Source organism: Stegastes partitus, unplaced genomic scaffold (genome assembly GCF_000690725.1).
Source record: "Stegastes partitus isolate 25-593 unplaced genomic scaffold, Stegastes_partitus-1.0.2 Scaffold733, whole genome shotgun sequence".
NCBI classification, from domain to species: domain Eukaryota; kingdom Metazoa; phylum Chordata; class Actinopteri; family Pomacentridae; genus Stegastes; species Stegastes partitus.
This window is the reverse complement of record NW_007578464.1, coordinates 10,899-33,493: the sequence shown is the minus strand read 5'-3', so window position 1 is coordinate 33,493 and position 22,595 is coordinate 10,899. Positions and strand designations below refer to the sequence as shown.

The 22,595-nt window shown below is 43.6% G+C and overlaps 1 protein-coding gene across 1 annotated transcript; it reads right to left on the bottom strand.

The window, feature by feature from the left end:
- LOC103364252 (insulin-like growth factor-binding protein 2-B) lies at positions 1-21,624 on the bottom strand. Its single transcript, XM_008291311.1, has 4 exons — positions 21,264-21,624; positions 8,768-8,919; positions 4,347-4,487; positions 1-168 (listed from the first exon to the last, which is right to left on the bottom strand). The coding sequence occupies exons 1-4, from the start codon at positions 21,622-21,624 to the stop codon at positions 1-3; spliced, it is 822 nt and encodes a 273-aa protein (XP_008289533.1).
- Between the last annotated feature and the right edge of the window lie 971 nt (positions 21,625-22,595).

Sequence of the window (22,595 nt, the reverse complement as noted above, 5' to 3'; positions counted from 1 at the left end):
TCAGCGAGACGCCGCCGCCGCCGCCGCGGTGGGCATGGCTCGGAGCTCCTCCTGAAACTGGTTACAGTTGGGATCCCCCCTGACTCTGGGCGTCGCCGGTATCTGGACCCCCGTTAAGGGGTTAACACACCAACACTCGCCCCGCTGGCCGTGGGTGGACATGTTGCACTGGAAAGAGAGAAGAAAAACACAAACTAGACAAGTTGGAAAACACTGGAAAAGAAGAGGAGGCGGCGGAGGAGGGGGTGGTGGGGGGTGGAAAGGGATGCACAGTGGGAAGCAGGGTACGCGTTAATGAAGCATGGCGTACGGTGGCTTGAGATGTGTGTGTGTATCCTCTGGTGGCGGGGGTCCATTGGACGAGAGTGAGGGCTATGGCTCGGGTGGGACGACACTCACCCAATAACAGCCTGTCCTCAGGTCATGCCCCCTACACACAACCCATCCACAGACACACATGTCATCACAAACACTCTCACACACACACACACTGAGGCATGCCAGTAGACCGGCCCCCCCGCGGAGCCCCCCTCTACTCAGAAATGAGGTCGTAATTGAAGTGGACACAGTTTACGCCGCGCACACGGGGCGGCCCGGGTAGGGGACGGCGAAAAGAATGAGGAGCTGGGGGGAAAGAAAAGACTTTCCATTTTCTTCCTTCGATGAGAAAGAACAAAAAAAGTGACAGTTACAGTAATTACCGCGCGACAAGGAGGGACAACTCCAAAAGGGAGCCGAGTGTTGAGGAGGTACAGTGTTCCTCCCTGGGAACCGAGGACTCCAGTCCGAAACAATGCTGTTGTTTGTGACCAGTGATGAAAATTGGCTGAGTGGTTGAGAGCCCTGCTTTAGGAAACTGTGGCGCCTATTCAAATCTTCTTTTCTGCTCTACTATCCTCGTAAGAAAACACTGGATATGTGACCTTGTTTGTCCTCCTCTGTCCGATTTCTATGGATGAGCAGAATTCAAATTCCCCCCAGTCGGAAGCACAGTTCGTTCCTCGGCTTAACAAAAGTCTTCCCATGAAGTACGCCAAACAGTTTTATTGCCTTGTAACCTTGAGCTCAGAAGCTTGTTGCCTCATTCATGATGACAACATCTCCCCACGCATTTGTGAGTGTGTGTGTGTGTGTAGGTGTGTGTGTGTGTGTGTTTAAGAGCACAGCGCTAAAGGAAGAGGAGGAGGGTGTGTGTGAGTGTATAAAAAAAAAAAGAAAAGGGGGGAGTTATATTTTTGCCAGGGTGATTTTGCCAGGCTGATACAAGAGGACTGTGTGTGTGTGTGTGTGTGTGCATGTGTGTGTGTATCTGTCATGTGTGTGTGAGTCAGACTATGAAAGAAAAGAGAGGGGAAATCCAAGAGAGAACTACACAAAATAATATGTTTGTCTCTGTGGGTGAGAGGCCGATTCCAGAGAAAGGGCGAGAAACGAAAAAGAAAAAGGTGAAAAAGCAAAGGAGGAAAAAAAAAAAATTAAAGGTCAAGTTGCACCAGACCTAAATTATAAATTACACGTGCAGGCAAGAACAACCGCAGTTTGATACCGATCGCTGCGGCAGCTTTTTTTTTTTCCATCATCAAAGTCAGCGGTCACTACTTGCAAACATCAACCAGCAGCAGTTTAAAACCTGATGACATCTGCAACCACTTGAGTCTCCCTGGTGTTACCGTCGAATCAGTAAGCCACCGGCGAACGCTCTCGACGTGAGCCGAATCTTTCAAACATGTCACAACCGAGGCCAGATCGTAATGAGTGATGTCACAGCAGGTGCTTTGCCTTTTTGACGGCGGATGGAAAACACCTGCTGTGACGCCGCGGATTGGGGTGTATTGTGACATTTGTGAAGGTTTCCACCCGCAGAGAGCAGCTGTTTTCTCGCTGCGTTCGTTTCTATTTTACCAACATGACAAATGAGTTTACAGTAGATGTGATATGAATTATCCATCATCCGAATAATGGAATTTGAATACATGAGTGTTATGAAGAGCAATATTTTTCCAGTGGCACAAAATACACTATCAAGTGCCAAATTCACTCAAACAACTCTTCTATTACTGAAACACTGTTTAGAAATTTTTACATGTGCGTCATTCTATAAACATTTTCCTAAAATTGTCTCTGACACACTGTATTTGGATATCTCTGGAAACTTTGGGAAATGCCGGTTTGAACAATTGATGTTGATCTGGAGTTTATTTCCCCCCCCGTCATCCAAAAGTTGTTGTGCCTCTTAACTTGTTTGATACCACTGATGGTTCTGGAAATCAGATTTGGTTTGAAAGCTCATCATGTTTGCACCTAACAAAGAATACTGTTTAGCGTGAGTAGAGGTCAGCCATGGCAGATTCAGTGAAGAGAAGAGTAAATACACACTGAGTCTTACCTTTTTAACTTGACAAAACTGACGATTTTGACCCCCTGGGGGGCATGGCCAGTTGAACAAATTGGAAGACTCTTGGGCAAACGTGAGATGTTCTGCCTCTATTAGGTCCAAATTAAAAAGAAAACAAAAAAGACCTTCTTCAAGACAGGGCATCAAGATCTGGCTCTTGGGTAGATCTTGGGTACCCCTGAAGTTCCAGAGGTACCCATAAGTAAACCATGCCACACAGGGCCACGCCCCTCCACGGGATGTGTCATTGGCAGATAGATATGGTGGCTGACAAAGATATCCTTCCAGTGGAGGACAGTGCAGTTCTCTGAAAATCACAGCACAAGAACAGACTCTGACCACCAGAGCCTTAGAACCAGACGGGACATAAGTTGCAGGCTGTGAGACAGTCCAGCACATAGCAGCAGGGACTGAGAGGTACAACCAAGTGGCTGGGATAGTGTGTGGGGACATCTGTGCTGAGAATGGGCAAGAAGTTCCCATTTCCCAATGGAACACACCACTGGTGAAGAACCACAGACGAGAGATTCTCCAGGATTTCAAGTTCTAGTCTGACAAACAGCTGCTAAATAACCAACCTGACACAGTGGTGGTCTACAAGGAGCAGAAGAGGGTGGATGTGATGGTTGTGATAGTCCAGCTGACAACAACATCAGGAAGAAGGAGCAGGAGGAAAGCAAGAAGTACCAGGGACTAAAGAAACAACTGGAACAGATGTGAATGGTCAAGTCCACCGTAGTTCCAGTGGTAACAGAAGCATTAGGGGCTGCGATCCCCAAACTAAGAAGGGCAGATTCAGCAGATGCCAGGTATAGTAACTGTGGTCTCTGTCCAGAAGCGTTCAGTCTTGTGAACGACTAAGATACTGTGTTGGATCCTGAAACTCCCAGGCCCTCTGACAGCGGGTGTTGTGCCACCATATACTGTCAGAACAGCTTTAATGTATGTCGGCATCGATTCTTCATGTTGGAACACCATTCTTCCAAAAGATGTTCCCTCAATTTGTGCTTTGTTGTTGGTGGTAGCGAGCGCCAAGACATTGGTCTAAAATCAGTTGTTCAGCTGAGATCTGGTGACCTTAGAGGACACAACACAGGATTCACATAATTTTCATTAAACTCTTCAGTGGCCCGTCATAGATGAAGGCATGTCATCCTGGAGGAGAGCAATTCAGTCATGATGTTTCATGACAGAATAAAGGTGATCACTCAGAACAACTTTGTATAGATTCCACGGACTCTTCCCTCCCAAAGCATGCCTGCAAAATGCCCCCTACAGGAATTGGATCATCTCACTGTAAGGGTCAAGAATTTTGTCATATATGTATACTGGGGGGGTTGCAAGGTGGGTCGGTGGTTAGCACCATTGCCTCGCAGCAACAATGTCGCCGGTTCGTGTCCCAGTGAGAAAACCCGGGATCTTTCTGTGTGGAGTTTACATGTTCTCCCCGTGCACCGTGGGTTCTCTCCGGGTACTCCGGTTTCCTCCCACACAGTCCAAAAACATGTTGAGGTTAATTGGTGATTCTAAATTGTCCGTAGGTGTGAATGTGAGTGTGCTTGGTTGTCTGTCTCTAAGTGTAGCCCTGTGATAGACTGGTGACCTGTCCAGGGTGTCCCCTGCCTTCACCCTGAGTCAGCTGGGATAGACTCCAGCCCCCCATGACCCTAGTGAGGATTAAGTGGTGTATAAATAATGGATGGATGGATACTGGGGGGATTTTTTATTCTCTTTATGACTGTTCTCTGCTTTTTGTATTTTATCTTTTAATATTAATGTATTATTGGTGCATTATGCTGTAAACCTTCTTTTCTAACAACATGACAAAGACTTTACATGTGAATTTACTGACTATAGGTGTGTCACAGATGGGTTTGTCTGTGAAATCACCTTACCACTAACTCATTCATGCACAAAATGAGAAGAGAATTGCCCTTTGGCCACAGCTCACCTGTTTGAGGTTGTACAGTCCCTGTTTGTCACAGTTTGGAAATTTGAGTTCATACAGATTCTCCAGTGGGCCTCTGTTATCCTCTGAAGTAATTTTGGAGATCTCCTCTAAGACTTTGTCCAGCTCCTGCTGACAGGCGCTCTGAAAAGACGAGTGAGAAAGCTATTAATACCAACACTAACAATTACAATAACTATTTAGCACGTATCAAAGGGGAAGTTCAGTACAAAAGAGGGGGAAAAAAAATACTTGAAGTCCCTGAGATAAAATCATGAGGAGTTAGGTTGAGTTAAGCTGGAGGCCGAGGAATGCGTTCTGTCCAAGAAAAAGAATGGTGAAATAAAATACTTCTGTGTGTCTTGTAAAAATGTCACAAATATACACATTTATAGCTAACATTTTTATGAGGTGCAGTTAGGCAAGCAGCAAGTTCAGCCAATATTATTGATGTGAGTCTGGTGGAGTGGAACATGAGTGGCCAGACTACTTAACTCAGCTGGTGGCCGTGACCACACACACACACACACACACACATACACGAACGCACACAGACACACACATGCATATACACAAACTCAAACACACGTGCATGCGCCAACCTGTGCAGACACATTTTCATGCATAAATATCATGCATACTGTTCCTGTACACACTATGGAACACACACTTAGCATGTATTCGAGTGTGCGCTGTAATGCACACACAGCGTGTATCAGTCTGCCAGCGGATCAAAGGAGTCCGGTCTTATGATTAGTTGGCTGAGGATGAGAGAGAGGGGCAGGGGGAGGCACAGTCTGCCTCCAACCTTATCAGACATCTGAACATATGGATGAAAAGTGCTCTTTCTCTCTCCCTGAGTCTCTCTTTCACACTCTCTCCTCCAGTCTTTGACTCTCATACTAAAGACACACATAAATCCACATGTCAGTACACGCACTCTCCAGTTTCAGAGCTGCCTATTGCTCCTACATATTAAAGGATACTTTCTAATTATTCCAAGGCCATTTTATTTAATACTCCCAAGCCATATGTGTTGCGCTGCAGACGTAAACCGCAGAAGCCAACATCTTAAGCAGGCTGAGAACAGCAGTCCGAAGTTTGCAATTAATGCAGCATCAAATGTTTGTTGCCACTGTTGCCTATAAGTGTTTTTTACTAGCACTCGCTGCAGCCAGCTCGTGCTTAATTAGTCTGTAGCATGACATGACTGCACATTTTTATTTTTTATCTTCAGAGTTTAGAATTTTTGCCTGTCATTCAACCATTCAGACACATTCACAGAAGGTGGAGGAAGCGAAGTACCCACCTACCACCACCAGCAGCAGCAACTCCTGTCCACATGTGGAGCTGGAAAGGAATTCAGCCCCTAACTCTGTGATTACTGTACAACCTGCTCTCCCACCTGAGCCACAGCTGCAGCAGGTAGGGCCTCCCTTTACTCTCTTCGTGTCATGGATTCCACATTCCTCCTAGATTCTGACATTATTCAACACATTGTTTTTTGCAGAATTGTCAGCTGCACAATAATTCTGGGAACCTCCCAAAGGTGTTAGATTCAGATCTGGTGTCTGAGGAGGCCACTGGAGTCTACTGTCATGTTCATAAAACCAATTTCAGACGGCTTGTGCTTACACTGCTGTCACCTGAAGAAATTTTGACGTGAAACAAGAGTATGTTGCACCTGTGACATAGTAGGATATGCTTTCAGTTTGAATGAGCCACAAAGTCCACCTAAGGAGACAGGAGGGGAGGATGGAGGTTTAAATCAGTGATTAGATCTACACCCAGCAGACCGATGCTCACATCCCATGTGGGACCATTATTCTTAAGTTTCATTTTTAATCATTTACTTTCTATATCACTTACTAGTTGGTGTACAGCATACAAAACATATGTTCAGAAAAATGTCACGCTTTCATTAATATATTCATTGTGTTAACTACTTTAAAAACCTTAGTTAAGTTCTGGCACCAAAACGACATGGTAAGGTTGAGGAGTAAAGCACCCTGTTGCATCACCTATAAGCTTCTCCTATATTTTTTGGGGTTACCCGGCTGACGAATCCCACCCCGTCTAATATATGACTGAAATGAAGCAACAGTAAAGCAATGAAAAAATATAGCAAACATATGGCGATTAGAAATGTACATGCTATACATCATGAACATATGAATTCCAGCAGAAAATATGTTCGGCAGTTTTGCTATGTAGACATTTGAGAGACAGGGCTGCATCACGCACATGGTTAGCAACGACGCTGTAGCAGCTAAACCTTAAATGGTGGTATTAAGGGGCCCAAAGTGTGGCAAGAAAATATTCCCCGCAGCATTACACCAGCAGCTGCTGCTGCAGCCTGGACTGTTGACACAAGGCAGTATGGGTCCGTGGATTCATGCTGTCAGTTCTGACCTACCATCTGTAGCCTCAGCAGAAATAGAGATTTATCAGACTATGTCACATTTTCCTGTCTTCATCTGTGCAGCGTTGGTGAGCCTGTGTCCACAGCGGTCTTGAATACCTGCTCCTGACTGACAGAAGTTAAACCTGTCGTTGTCCTCTGCTGTTGTAGCCCATCATCTGTCAGAATGCACAGTTGTAAAGAGCGCCTATCTGAGTTAAAGTCGCCGTTCTGTCAGCTCCAACAAGTCTGGCCATTCTTTTCCAACCTCTCATCAACAAAGTATTTTCAGTCCAGGGAGTTTCTGTTCGTTGTAGGTCTTTTACACCATCCCGACTAAACTCTAGAGACTGTTCGGCGTGAAAATTCAGGAAATGAGCAGTTTTAGAAATACTCCAACCAGCTGGTCTGACACCAACTAGGTCAACGTGGTCAAAGTCACTGACATCACATTCTTTCTCTATTTTGATGTTTGATGTGAACATCAACTGCAGCTCCTGACCTTCATCTGCAGGAGTCATGGCTGCTTGGACAAATGCACGAATAAGCAGCTTTACAGGTGTTCCTCCTAAAGTATCCGGTGAGTTTATGCACTATATGTACGGTGCCAAGTCTGGTGCGACCCCGGCTCAGACAACACAGCCTGCATTTTGCACACAGTTCTATGACCTCACATGACCACCCGTAATGAAGTGCATCCATGCTTGACACCATCCGTCCTAAGTCCCTCTCCCGGTCCAGCTGCACAGCTCCTTCTACTGTACTCTCTTTTGTTGGTTTTAATGATCTCGACAATTGTATTGTACCTCACCACCTATTATTTTTGCTGTTTTTTTCCTGTTTTGTTTTGCTGAAATTGAGTGAGTTAAGTGAGGGAGAAAATGAGCAAAAGCATACCATTGTTTGCCTTATTGAGACATATATGGGCCTCCGCATGCGTAGCGCCCTGGAACCAAGCTCATTTGCATGAAACAGAATATCCGTGCTTGTGCGCCACCCCACTGAGAATATTCCAGGAATTGTTTTTTTATTTTTTTGTTTTGTGGAGTTGTGTTCGAGACTGTGAAATGTTAAGTGAGAGCTGAAGAATAGAGGGAGGCGGGGTTTTGTAATCTATAGGTTGCCTCAAACTGCCAACGCGCATTCCACTGTGGCGAGCAAAACAACATCACTTTTCATAATAAAGATGCTCATTATGAGGAGTTGTTGAAACTAAGGGAACTGTCACATCTACGTCTGGGTTGAAAAACACATGAATTAATGGACAGAGGGAGCACAGGGCATACGTTGAAGCGGAAAGACGTCGTCATACTGGTTGAACGCCAAAGAGTTTAGAACACATACATTTGCAAGACAGCATTGGATACACAGTGAGTATCTTTAGACTGATTACCACAGAATTTCAGAAACTTAAGATGCATGCTGTGTTACATTTGAACAGTTATTGATTCAAGAGATCAGCGTGTGCGTTTATTAAAAAGTCTCATCCCCACCAAGTGAGGCGTAAAGGTTTGGGGGTGAAGTTAGGGTGGGAGCTGGGCCTGCAGAAAGAGTGCATGAAATGAAATGATGATGATGATGATTAAAAAGCATGTGTCTGTGTACATGCATCTGTTTGTTTGAATGAAAGAGTGCCCAGAGGAGGGCACCACTGTACCAGACATTGTCACACACACACACAGCACATCATTAACCTTGTGTCACTGCTGGACACACTGGTCATCCCACTGCAGCACTGCTGCAAGACAACACGAAAGATATAAGATAGGTGGCCGAAAAGGGGGAAGAAATGTAGTGAATAAGAACCTATATTGCAGAGTATTGAGATTCTGTTATGCTGATATTATTAGATTTTAACTTCCCTCTGCAGGGGAAGGTTACAGTAGGTTTGCATGTAAGATGTACAGTAACTCCCAACTAGATTCAACTGCCTCTGATGTGGAGCATGCTATCAGCTGATCCACAAAAACAAATCCTGGTACATGGCTGTGGATAGACTATGGTTCAAAGGTTTAGTCCTGACCTGAGGCACTTTCTGGGTTCGTTGTTCCTCCAGCTGATTCGTCTTCATCTTGGTTTTGCGCTCATTGCTTAAGCTTTTCCTGGCCGACTCTTTCCAAAGCCAAGCGTCTATGGCGGGTCTCCTGGTGAGTGGGTTTTCAGTCCCGTGCACCTCTGCAACAAATAAACAAAACAAAACAACTTGAGACATAATCTGTAGCAAAATATTTCTCAGCCGTCCTGAAAGCAGACGTCATGCGTGGATCCAGAAAAGTCGTTCCGAGATAATTCAACTTTTTCGGTTTCAGTCCTTGTGTAACATTTGGTACTTCCTTGAAATCCTTCTTTAGAGTCAGTTCTTTGAGCCTGACGGTGATACCTGCTCTGCTTTTTGGAATGTAGTAAACGGACAGATGTTAAACGCACACATGCAAAACTACCTCACAAACTAAAACGCTCACATTTATCCATTCTGTAATCACGAGCTGCCATTATAAGCAACCATGCTTCTAATAACAGGCCCCTTTACAAGTTTTCTTAATCCTGGAATTAGAAGACAAAGTCGCTCTGTGTCCTCAAGGCATCCTGTGTCCCTCATACCTCATGTGACTAATTCTATGCTGGACGGTCAGGCGTTGCGATGGCTGTAATTACTATGGCGACAGTGTGGATCTTTTTTAGTGAAACGGTAAAGTGCTACATCCAGCCCGCTGAGGTTTAGAACTTTTCTTGCCGTTTGCTCAAGTCTCCCTCTGAGCAGCTGGGTCACCGTGAGAGCGTTTGGCTGCCTGTTGTAACGATAGTATGTGCATCATTTGGTGGAAACAGGAGAGACACAAACAACAAGCTAACAAGGTAATTCAGAACAGGCACAGCTGAAACTAAGCCGTACGCCGCGCCACTGATGGCTGCACGGGTAAAACACGGATACACGCAGGGGGTTAAACGGTACAGACATTCATCAGCACAGTCATGACAAAGGCAGCGAATTAAAGAGCTGCAAGTCGCTGGAGGTGAATCCAGACTCGTGAGGACGCACATCTGATGGAGGCTTTTCGTGCTGACTCAGGGTTTTTTTTTTTTTTTGGGTACCTAACCTACCTGCCAGAGGCTCAGTGGGTGTGTGTGTGTGTGAGTGTGAGTGTGTGTGCGTGTCTGTAATTAGCGCTGAAGCAGAACTCTGAGGCTGTAAATCACGCCTGAGAGGGAAAGGCCCCCCAGTCTTCACAGCTCCTTACACAAGCTATGGCACTGTCGGAATGTTTCTGTGCACGCGCACGTGTGCGTCTGTGCACGTGTGCAACGTGCACACTCTGCCAGGTGTGAACACTAAGCATTTGTGGCTTCTGCACTCCAACAAACCTTTGTCTCACAAGTCACATGCAGCCTTTTGTCCTCGTCTATCAACTTTGCTGATGTGTTAACAAAACCTGGTGTCTTCAATTTTCTGTTGTTTCAGGAAGTCTGGCCACAAGAGGTGCCAAAGGAAAGTTTAGAACACATACACCAAGTTATACTATTATTGCTGTCCATATACTGTATGGTGCATTGAAGTGTTAGCAGTTCCTATCCTGCAGATTTTTTCTACAAATGAAGAGTTGATTTGCAAAAACAGAGAACTCCATCTTCACAAACCTTCAGAAAACCCACTTTTCCATCATCTACCTGAGACAATATCAATTAAACTTATGTTATCATGTCATTTCTACTGAGTCAAATCCACTCAACTTCAGTTTGAGTGATAGTATCTCAAGCAAACAACAAAAAAATCTACAAAAATGGAGTTATCTGTTTTTGCAAATCAACTCTTCAAATACAAATATGAGGTTATTTTTACTTATCTAGGTTTTTCATCAGGCACCAACTTGTAGTGAAGTGCCGCACATCCCTGTGAGTGATAGTGTGATGATAAGTCACTCAGTGACTCAGATGTATAGAAATTACCTGGCTCCTAATTATTCAAAAACTGGCTTTATATCTAGCAATCAGATCTTGCCAGCACTATCTGACAGACACTTGAAAGGAAAGATGATTATCTGAAGTTAAGGTTGTCAATTCATGGTAAATAAGGCGTGCACAGACATGGCCAAAAGTGTTGCTACCCTTACACTGAGTGCACCAAGGTTCTCTTGCCATGCATGCCTACGTGCTTATTAGTTTGCCATTGAATAAGATGAAGATGCTTAATTCTTGTTTTTTTCATCAAGATCATTTTATACTACTTTTTAGTCTACTTAAAATCTGCTGCGAGGACTCCACTCTACATGCACAGCAGGTCGTATCTACGTACTTCGTGCACACTCACTGATGCCAAGCATGTGCACTACTGCCCTTGTAGTGTAGTTGACATGCAGTCGCAAAGTTTGGACTGCATGTCAATGTCTGCAGAGGGATCCACGTGGACTCTTGCGAGCGTAGGGAGAATATGAAATTTCCGTCACGTGGACCCTAACAGACCATCAAGGACGTGGAAGGAAAACTGGCCTTAGAAGTCACAATAAACAAATGTATTGTCATAATATTTCAAGCAGATGATTGTATTTGATTAATGTCACAGTCGACTTCAATAAGCACTTATCTCCATCTAAATAGAGATGAGAACTTATTGAGCTGTTATCATTGTGTGCGGCACACTGATGGACACATGGGCGACAGAAAAAAAAAAGAGGCTGTCTGCAGAGATGTCTGAGGAGGAAAATAATTGCCATGCATGGTCAGGATAAAGGCTGCAAGACCATCTGCAAGTAGTCTGATGTTCCTGTGATCACAGCTGCTAATATTATTAGGACGTTTAAGGTTCATGGGACAGAAGCCAACCTCCCTGGATGTGGCCACAATAGGAAAACTGACCCGAGATTGAACAGAAAACTAATTCGAATGGTGGAAAAAGAATCAGGGGAAACTTCAAAACACATACAAGCTGATCTCCAAGATGTTATGTCCCTTACTGAATGAAAGTGGGCTCCTTCGGAGACAACCCTACTTTGGAAAGAAAAATATTTAAAAAACAGTCTGGAGATGCATGTTGACATGTTTTTGGTAAGGCGCATCAAGCCCATGGTCACAGAAGAATGATGGAGAGCACCACCCCCGCTGTGAAGCATGGGGGAGGGTCTGGAGAGGTTTGGAGCTGCCTTGAATGTATGCAAAGAACAATGAAATCCAACAAGCATCAAGATATTCTGCACAGTCCAGTGTCAGTCGCTGGTCGTGCCTTTGCTCTTTGGAAAGGAGACGGCACCTAACAAACCTGAGAGAACAGGAACAGTTCGCTCAGCAAGAGTCGAACTGTCATCTGTGAAGTGTTGGAGTCTCATTAAGCGCTACAAGAAGTGCTTGTTTCAAAAGGGTGTGCTTTAAAATATTAAACTCTATTATTTCTGTCCATGTCATTTTCTTTTGTTGTATTGTCTACAGACCCGAAGTTGTTGTTTTCTCCGTACTAACATGCCAACAGTGTGCGAAAAGACACCTCGTGATCCACGGCTTCTACCTTGAAGAGACAGCGACTTCGTAGATCTACATGTTCTAAAGGATTAGAGGGACTATTTTCATGAAAACAACTTTTAGAAATGTGACTTTAACACACAGAGAGGAGTTTGTCGGGGTTAAATCAGCGACCATGGAGGGACTTTAAAGCGGCAGCTGGCAAGTTTTCAGCTACCACCCCACAGCGTATGGATTGGTCGCTTTGTAGGAAACCGATCTAAACACTGACATTATTCTACAGTCATTACATTGTGCAGTCAACTTTTTTACAGCATAATGATGGACCATAAGGATAAAGCAAAAACCTTTTCTATTGCCTCTTAAAGTGGTACCAGCATTTATGGTCAGTTAATGAAGTACATGTGTGTGTGTACCAAATTTCCAGGGATTTGGTGCAATATTTAAGGAGATATTTCTCCGGGGAGGAGTTGTGGACAGACTAATTGGCCAACATTACTGTCACTCAACCCCACATTTAACTCACTATAATAGAAGACAATATTCTGGCCACACAGCAAAAATCTTTCCAATCTGATAAAGTACTTTATCAGACTAGAAAGATTCACATATCCACACTTCACATGGGCAGACCGTGTGGCCACAAATAAGACCTAAAATGTCAAGAATACAAATTACCTCCACTACAGTGTGTCAGCGCTGGCTGAACATCATAAATTCCAACCTCCAGCTGAGCACACAAGCTTAGAATTATGTTCCAAGTTGTGTTACAATATTCACAAACAGTGGAAGAATCTCTCACATGGGAAACTTTCGCAGATCAAGAAAGAGCTTGAAATTATTAAATTTATGTCTGCTGTCAGATATACATAAAACCATTTTGAAACAACACTGAGGAAACTGATAGGGTTTTCATTCCCCCGTAGAAAAGTCGAATGCTGTTGCTACGTGTATCAAAAGTGAACGAAGCAGGAATGCTGCTTTGTGGTCAAGCAAACTGTTTAAATATAGACAGGTTGTAAAGGTTTTCTATAGACACTTATAGAAACTCATGACAGCATTTTCCAAGGAGAAAAAACACGTCTTTAGCCAACAGCTGTCATCTAAATACTGTGTTGTTGATTCTGTCTCAGTGCCATAGAAACTACCTGTCTCAAGCTGTTGGGAGTGTTGGCTTTGGGTATTGCCTTTAAGCAATGCTTTCACAGTTCTCTCATAGCAAAGAATGAGTAATGTCTTTCCAGAGTTGCTTAGCATTAATGTATTTGCCCTGTTATCGTATACAGTGGAGCTGTGTCTCAAATGCTTGACTGGGCTTTGACGGCCAAGAAAGTGACCTAACAGTACTCTCAACCATTGTCTGTGTAAATGGTTCCTCTTAAGGCTCGACCACTTCAAACACTTTACAGCTGGTTAAAGCAACAGAATAATGAAGGTCCCCTTCAAACCTTTTACGGTTAGCTAGCTCTTTCAACTCTTGATGTTGCTCTGCTTCTATGTGGCTTTGTGTGTCATCTTAACCAATGAAGTCGCCTTTGTAGTTGTTAAAAGGAAACTTTGGCACTTCTACAGCGTTTGTCAGACTCAAAAGGCAAAAGGGTCAAAGTGATTTATTTTTTCGAAATGTACACTTTTACCATTTTCATATGTGCAACTATACAGTATATTCAGTATAAAATGGCCTTGATGATGTCATGCGGAGAACCAAAATCCATATTTATCGTTATATGTTTACCTCATTATCTTTTTATATTTTTTCTGTTTGTGGTTTAGCAAAGAAAACTTCTAATTTCCTTCTCACCATGTCCCATTTTAACATTTTCACATGCAAAATGATCACTTTAATGATCATTCATCGATTCTTTCCTCTACTTTACAAAAGGTTTTATCATCTTTGAGTCTACTGCTTTGGTTTTACAACCCACAACTTCCCTGTTTTGGTTCACTTTAAAGGCATTTGTTTTCAGCAAAAATCTGACAATCCCACATATATACATGCCTGCCCAGCACTGAACAGCTGATAGGCAATGTTAGTGACTAGCTGGTGAACACATTGGAGCAATTAGCAGCTAAAAACATGGATGTTTTGTAGAAGTTGGTGGAAACAAGAGGTGTAGTGATGCATAGGTTCATAATGTACATCCACCTACAATACAGGGAGCTTGATCTATTCTAGGTAGTTGCCTTAAATATCCACAGATATGTATCATTAGACACCTTTGTGCCTTCGTTAGCGTTTAAGTCAGTGCCTCTTTCCAAGAAACATGAGAAAACTGGTAAAACTGCACAATGCCTTGAAAGTAGAAGAGCTGCCTTTAGGACAAATTCAGGGTGCGAGTGTCTCCTCCCATGTGGTTCCACAACCTGTGAGCTTCATAGCTAAGCAAATTTTAAACACACATAGAAGCAACATTTTCCGGCCGTATTGGTCACGATAGAGCAAGTTTTCACTATTTTTTATACAGCAAAATCTCTGAGTGCATTATATTTTGTCAGCTCATCGTTACTGTTGTATTGTAAAATCACAATCTAAAAAGAAAATAGCAACTAAAGCTGTCAGAGAAATACTATGTGGCCAATATTACCCCCAGAACTGCTGTGATTTAGTTTAAAGCTGCAGTATGCTGATCTACCAAGACGTCACTGCAGACCAAAACAGAACTAAAAGGCAGGAGACATGTGGGCATTGATTTGCAAGCTGCAAAAAACAAATGCTGATATGATTTTGTGTGATGCGGCATTTCATTGTTGCAGCAGCGATGGAACAACAGTAATTTTAAAAGTGCATGATGTTTGGTGAACTGATCGTGTTTGATGTTCGTCTTACTCTTGCAAGTACCTCACAGTCACTCTATGTTTATTACAGTTGAGGGTACTGCAGAAATGTACATCAGCACATGACTTGAATGAAATTGCTTAACTTGTTGTGACAGTAAATTCTGACCCAATAATGTTGCAATGATGTTATGCAAGATGAAACTCCTCAGCATGAGCTGTTTTAAGATTAGAAGGAGAAGGAGGAGAAGGAGGGAGGGCTATTGACACCTCAGGGGGAGTTTTCTCAGAATTGCAGGCACCCACATGCAACTCCCACCCAAAGTGATCTCTTATAGCTTCACCTTTTCACACATGCGGCGCGCAACCCAAATCTACATCGAATAATTAAAGACCTGAGAGTGTGAGTGAACTAGAAAGAGCAAGTCTCAGCAGAGGATCACCTCCAGGGCAACAAGGGCAGTCTTAGACCACCGACAACACAGGAGAAGAGTGAAAGAGACAGAGAGACGCACGAGGAAAGTGCAAAAAAAAAAAAAAGGACTATAGTGGCCAGTGGTTTCCTCAGCGCGAGAGAAGGGGATTTTTCAGTAGAGGATTGGCGGTCTGCATAGTTTACGAACATGAACCCCACCTCTGGGTTAAATGACAACGTTCTTGCAATATCTGTACATGTCTGCAAACGTATGGTTAAATGGTTATGGCAAAGAAACAATGGTTAATTTATGGTTGAGGTTGGGGAAAGATTGTGGTTCCAGTTAACGGAAAGGTCAACGCCAATTGCAGGTCTGTGATGGGACACCGACTCAAGTCTCCTGCAGGACAATCTTTGCTGTATCAAGCACCCAGACCGTCACACCCCTCTGCAGAAATCACACGCTACCTCCGGCATGAGCAGTTAAAGTTGGCATCAGATGTAAGCTGCTTAAAAGTTCAGAATAGTCCAATGATACCTAGATACTGGGCTGAGTTGACATATCTGCAAGAAGTGTGATCGCGCCTGTGGATTCTACACTTGTCAGTCTGATTATATGCAAGGCAGGAGGTGCTCTGCGACATCCCCACGTCAGAGAAAAATGGAAAGCAGCACATAAGGCTCGCAAGGCATCTACTGAGTGGAGGGCTTTTCCATTCTGAAGAAGGCATTAGCGTGGTGCAGGACTGAGGTGGTCAAACGGTGCTCTAACTTCAGTCAGGTGACTCAAGCCATGAAGCTGAAGCTCTGAGAGCAGAGGCAACACAAGTGCAAGAAAGGATGGGTGCAATTTCTGAGTGGTAATGTTAGTTAGAAGGAGGTTATGGAGGGAAACATTCCAATTTGGCTTTGCTTCTACAGCTGTCAAGAACAAAAGTCTGAATCGCTGCGCCAAAATTGAAAAATGCTAAGAAGAGGGGTAGCAAGAACTTGTGTCATTGAATTAAGAGTCTCAGTTAGCATATATTTAGAAATGAGCGCAGTTTTACAGAATTCAGTGATATGAGTAAGTCCAAAACAGCTCATTCTATGTCACCGTTGGCCTTGCAAGGTTAAAAACATGAATTAAGAAAGAAATGTCAATATTAACTCCTGCACTGATGTCTTTCATCCAAGTACAGTCATATAATTTAGTGTACAGCTCATGAAACACATCTGAGTGTACAGAACTTCTTCAGTGTTGTAGAGAGTGCAGAGTGTGACTGGATGTCATATAAAAAACAAGCAGGTGAACATAGATATCTGTGGGAGAAGATGCTTATCTTCAGTCAGTGACATCTACGAGAGACCAAAACAAGAGTCTGTTTATCTTCAGACTGTCGAATGTAACTGACCAACATCATTTTTGGCTGTTTTTTGCAATTCCCAGCTGGATTTGATGCAGTCCAATTAGATTAAACCCAATCGCTCGTTGACTTGGTGGTTATTTAAGTCTCCAGGGAAACTGTCCACCTTGTCCAAACTTCTGGCACTTAAACTAATGTTGTGGAATCTAAGTACTGGGTTTCAGCTTGTCAAGTAAGCCAAAGGGACAGTAAGTTGTGCTGAACAAAGAGCATTGCTCAACAGGCCTTCCCTGCAGAAGGTACAGTACAGGTTGACATGCTGATGACTAGCACATATATGATAGTATAGTGACGCATCCATGTCCGCACCTGCCACGGACTTCAGCACCTAATAAGAGACAGTGAATTCATTCCCTTTGTCCAGAATTTCAAAGGAAGGCTTTGTTCATTTGGAGACATACTGCAAGGTCCCACTAATCACCAGACTAAAGCCACTGGGGTCCACGTTGGGGGGAACATTTCTAGTTCTAGTAAACTTGAGGAACACAACAAAGAGCTGAAAGTGTTGCCCTCCAAACCGCCTAGATTTCAATGACAGTGAGCATCTGGGGGATGCATTGGAACGAGACGGATCCCTGGAGGCCACACTTCACAACATGCAGGACCCAAAAGACCTGCTGCCAGTGTCCCATTGCCAGAAACCACAGGACGCCCCCATCGCTCGACCGGTTAGAGTTGTTTCGGAGGTGAACAAGGGAAATACACAATACAAGGCGAGTGGTTTTAATGTAGTGGCCGATTGGTGTGTGTTCTCTGTAACCTTTACAATACAGACATTTGCAAAAGTGCAGTAGCTCAAAGTGTGGAGGAGCAGACGGGGTAAATATCATCCAGATATTAACAAGACCGTAAACAGAATTAATGTCAAAATTGCTGGGAAATATGGAGTGCACTCCCAGGGACAAAGCTAAAGTGGTTTATTTGAACTCTGGACTGTTTACTCAGGCTGACATGCTGTTTACTTCAGCCTAGTGAGAATAAGGCCATTGGAGCTCAGTATCGCACCACAGAACCACAACAGAACACCTAAAAATGCGAGTCTCTGTTCAATTTGAAACGAGCAGCGTGATGGTTATTCAGAAGTGAGAGTGTAATCTCAACCGACGGCAGGAAAAGACTCCAAAATGTGCATTTTGATGGGTACACAGGAGACAGATGTGGACATCTGATAACAGTTACTTATGCTTGAACAGTCAAACTTAACAATGTGAACCGAGGGCAAACCGCAGTCTCAAACGATACACGTCTTCAGCTTTTTCCTTCATGTGTTCTAACTGGTTTGAGCACCAAAGATGGTAAATCACATCAGAGAGCCCAGCCCATCATGCTTAGCTAGAGTTACAGCGACTGGAATTGGGTTTGTTTTTATTACCCTCTCCCATCAAAACCTCCAAGTCTGTGGTTATGAAGAGTCAAAAAAACAAAAGAAGATTCCTTAAGGGGTGAAAAAAAAAAAAATCATCTCTGCTGTCTTATATTGACTGATAATATTTCAATGGAAAGCCTAATTGTTTAAGTATATACAAAAAAAGACCAGTTTGAGTAATTACGTGGCACCTGTTGCCATGGAGATCCTTTCTAAAAAAAACAAACTGTCTGCAGTGTTCATCTTTCATACTTACCGTACGTTCAAGTTTCAAAATTGAATCAGCTTTTTAATTGTTAAATGGGGATTAAATTTCCTTCCTCAAGCACCATAAACAAAAAAAAAACCTCCCGTCACAATAAAACACTCCCAGCACCAGAGCTCAGAGGATATGTGGGTTACAGACATGTTACGGGTTCATCGGAGGGATACTGCCTGTTTGCCTTCACAGATGTGGGTCTGCCACTGCCTGCCAAACGCATTACATATGTCAACATTCATTTTCAGGAATCAATAGTGACCCTTTGTCCCTAATAACTGTAATGTGGGAGAGCAGAGCTCGACATGTCTTTGTCCCTGCAGGATTTCTGGCTTATTTTTCTGGAGGAGGGGAGTTACTGCGAACAAATACGTTTGATGTAGACGGTGGTTTTTCTCACATAAAAAGAGTCCTGCAGTGAAAATATAGTGTTTACTCAGCACAGCTCCTTATGAAACGTCTCATCTTGCTGTGCTTTCACATCATGCCCAGGTATGAGGACAGGTCAACACTGGCTGGTTGGATGATGCCGGCACATTTTGCAGAAATTAATTAATATACCCCCCCTGACTAATACTGGAAAGGTCTGTATTAAATTACAGTATGGAAGGTTCTTGGCAGAGGACCTGTCTGCAAAACAAGTTTATACAGACTCAACATTTATAGTGCTCTGACAGTTTTCGACTGTGGCAACATCATCACAATCGATAAATTACCACCAACAAAGGCTGCATTCTGAGTGTGCATCAGCGGCTCCTATCCTCAAACAAAGACACAAGATGTTGTGTGTGGCCCACAGTGTTCATCCTTTCATCAGAGTTCCCAAGACTACTCTAATAGAAAAACAAAACTGTTCTTCAAATCATTACCTACCTCAGTGTGCTAACTGGATTTATCTCTGTGTAACATCTCAGCTTATTGCCAGTATGTAATTTCTCATCAAAACAAAAGATCCTTTGAAAAACCACAGTGTTGTACTTGCATTGTGACCTAGAAGGTGAGGAGATTTTGTCACTGGGATCATATGATAAGATTATTTGGAGAAGGATGATTGGGGGAGCAAAACTGTTACTGCTGATTAAATGATGCAAAGCAGGACCTGAATAAACACCGTAAAAGGTATTGGACTTTAGATGAACCAGTTCATCTTGTAATGAAAGTATTTACATTTTAATTTGTAGATAATTTAGCTTAAAATGTCTCATTTAAAATTTTTGATCACTTATAAAGGCGCTTAAGGTTCACTCAGCTCACTAAAGGAGTTTAGAAAAAAAAAAAAACAACAGCCCTTTACCAGACTTCCCAGGATGCAGTGCTAGAGTTAAAACCACAGACTGTATAAAAGATGGATGTAGCTGCCGTGACGTCACCCGTTGGTTTCTGCAACTGAGAAAATGAAGTCAGGGTTTTGCTACTTCCTGGTTGACATCTTGGATTTTTGGAGCCAGTGATGCAAAAATCGTGGGAGGGGGGCGGAGCCATAGGAGCAGCGATTGGTCAGACGGATTGAGAGGCTGGCCCTCTCTGCCCCGCCCACATTTACCGCCTTGTGCTCGCTTCGTCTGTATGGTCGCTGTCGACTGTCAATCAAGCCAGCCACGCCCCTTGCCCCGCAAAGTTTTGACGATTTTTAAAAAATTCAGTATTGATTTATTTTCAGATTGGCCACCTGATCTCTGGATTTGACCATGAAAACTAACAAGAAAAAAATCCTGAGCTGTAGGAATGCAGTATTTGGTGATCTGTGATCACTTCTTTTCCAATTCATTTCTATGGGAGCCAGGGCTTTTTGGAGCCAGGACTGGCGGACGCAGGTTTTTGACACTTCTGGGTTGGCTTCATTTTTCAGGGCCGGTTGCTACGTCCATCTTTTATACAGTCTATGGTTAAAACGCTCCTGAGATTCCTGTTTTTTTTTGTAATTTGAAGGAAACAAACACGAAGGAAACTTGTGAAATCACAGTTGTTTCTTTCATTATGAAAACAGTTCTAACCACGGTGAAGGCTGCTGTTGATTTCAAGGAATAATTTAATCTCACTGTCACTGGCAGCAGTTCACTGGTTGTCTGTGTTTAAACTGAGAAGATGTAACATGAAAGCAAGTCTCCCTAGTTCACTAGTTCTTAAGTTCAGTTCAACAGACTTTTACAGTTTCCCAACTCATGAGTTAAAACTAACTGATCAACAAAAGTGCAGATTTTCTAAGTTGAAATTTTTTTTTAGGGTGAATAGAAAACCCACTCTATCCCCTCTTTGTGAAGAGGGTAAAACAGTAAAAGCAAAATCATACAGTTTTAAGTTGTTAACATTCCCTGAGAGACAGACTCTGGACCTTTCCAACGCATACATGCACCTCTGAACAAACATTACAACCACTGTACAGATTTGAAGCTGCATGAATTCATTTCAACTTGCCAAAAAACAAGAAAAAAAAAAAAAACGGTGACGTCAGCTTTCTATCACTCATTTGCTCATCACATCAATAATATCAAGTCACCATGTGCGTCAGCTACCCTGGTCAGAGTGAACCTGATTCTAGCTTGGAAGAAAGATGTGCAACTGGCTCTCCTGCTCAGAAGTCTGGGATTCTGAGAGACGATCTTTAAAACAGTCGATCTCTAACTTTGTACGACACTGATGCAATCTGTCGCCCACCATGAGCCTAACCAAAGAAAGCTGCGTGGCATGAAACCAAAACAATGCAGTGGAAGCAGCTGACATGCAATCCTATCAATCCTTTGGTAGAGCTACGGGAAAATGCCCATCACACATCATGATACAGCCCACTGTCAAAATAATATGAATGTGGCTTGGATGTTTCTCTTTTAGGAGTGTTCTCCCCAAACGTACCATTTGTTGCCTGGTGGTCCACGACTGCAGTGACATCTATGTCCACTTTTTGCCCACATCGCCCTAAACCCTGGATGAGCTGCTGCAAAGGAAACTCAGCCTCCATGTTGGGGTAGCACCGGAGGCCGCTGGAGCACCTCGGCGTGTAGACCCCGCACAGCTCCCCCTCCATCCTGGCGCACACCGGACAGCAGCCGCAGCCCGGCTCCCTCACTATCTCCGTACATACGGCGGTGACTTTGGGACACGCAGCCAAACGCTCCGCCGTGCAGCTCGAGCATCGGAAAACTAGATCCCCGTGTAAGATTCCAGGTAAAGCAAAGCACGCAAACAGCAACCCGTACATAAAATATATGACCATTCTAACGTTCCCCCGGTCTATTAGTGACTACTGACGGTAAAAGTGACCCTTTAAAGATAACAGCATGAACCTCAGGAACCCGTTAGCAGTCACCTGCATTTGGGTAAACATCCCTGGTGCCACTGACTGGCTCCTATCTGCTCTCCTATTACTGGTTGACTCGAAAGCACCAGAGCCTATTCCTCAAAACCAACAAAGGGCACTCCTGAAATGATTGACTTTGGTTGGCTTTCAACTGCAATGAACATATTTACTGTAGTGGACGCCCAAAAAGCCCTCAGAGAGACAGGTAGTGACGGATATCCACAGATATTCTCATTCGTGCACAATCGGACTTATCACGCTCGTAGGTGATTCTGTTTCCAATATTCTAATTCATATAACGTCGACAGAAGTGGGCTGCGTTTGCTGTACTTCTAAGTTCACTGTCGTGCATGTAACGACAAACGCAACAGATTCCGGTTACACCATCTCAACACCCAAACAAAGCAAAGTTCAATTCAAAAGCAAACCATGGAAAAGCAGATCTGACCTGGGGAGTGTTAAAGCCTGTGCTGGGACTATGTGTTGTGGGCCCTTCATTGGTTGCACTCCGTTAAAGGTGAGACTGGAGGAGCCTAAACCTCCCTCTCTTTTCAGCTCAACTGTTTTTGCTAATTGTAATAATGACTAGAATGTGCTGTGTTACCTGTGAACCTGGAAGCTCTGTGTGATTACAGCCCGTCTGTCCCTCAGCTCCTAAATAAGTGACTGTTGACTTGCTCCCGGTGGAGACAGGACGTGCGGTGTCATAGCCTCACTGTGGTGCTTCATCTCTGTTTCATTTTTATCAGGTCACTGAGGTGTTTTCTGACTTATGACCCACAACTGGAAAATATACGGTGCTTAACAAATGTATTAGACCACCAGCCAGTGTCAGGTTTATGCCACAGCTGGCCTAAATGAACAGCATTGGTAATTACAAAAATCAT

Coding starts and splice junctions, on each gene's coding strand:
- LOC103364252 (XM_008291311.1), bottom strand. CDS start 21,624: ATGGTCATATATTTTATGTACGGGTTGCTGTTTGCGTGCTTTGCTTTA. Junction 8,920..21,263: donor GGACCACCAGGCAACAAATG/GTACGTTTGGGG, acceptor TATTTGTTGCAG/AGGTGCACGGGACTGAAAAC. Junction 4,488..8,767: donor GAACCCAGAAAGTGCCTCAG/GTCAGGACTAAA, acceptor TCGTCTTTTCAG/AGCGCCTGTCAGCAGGAGCT.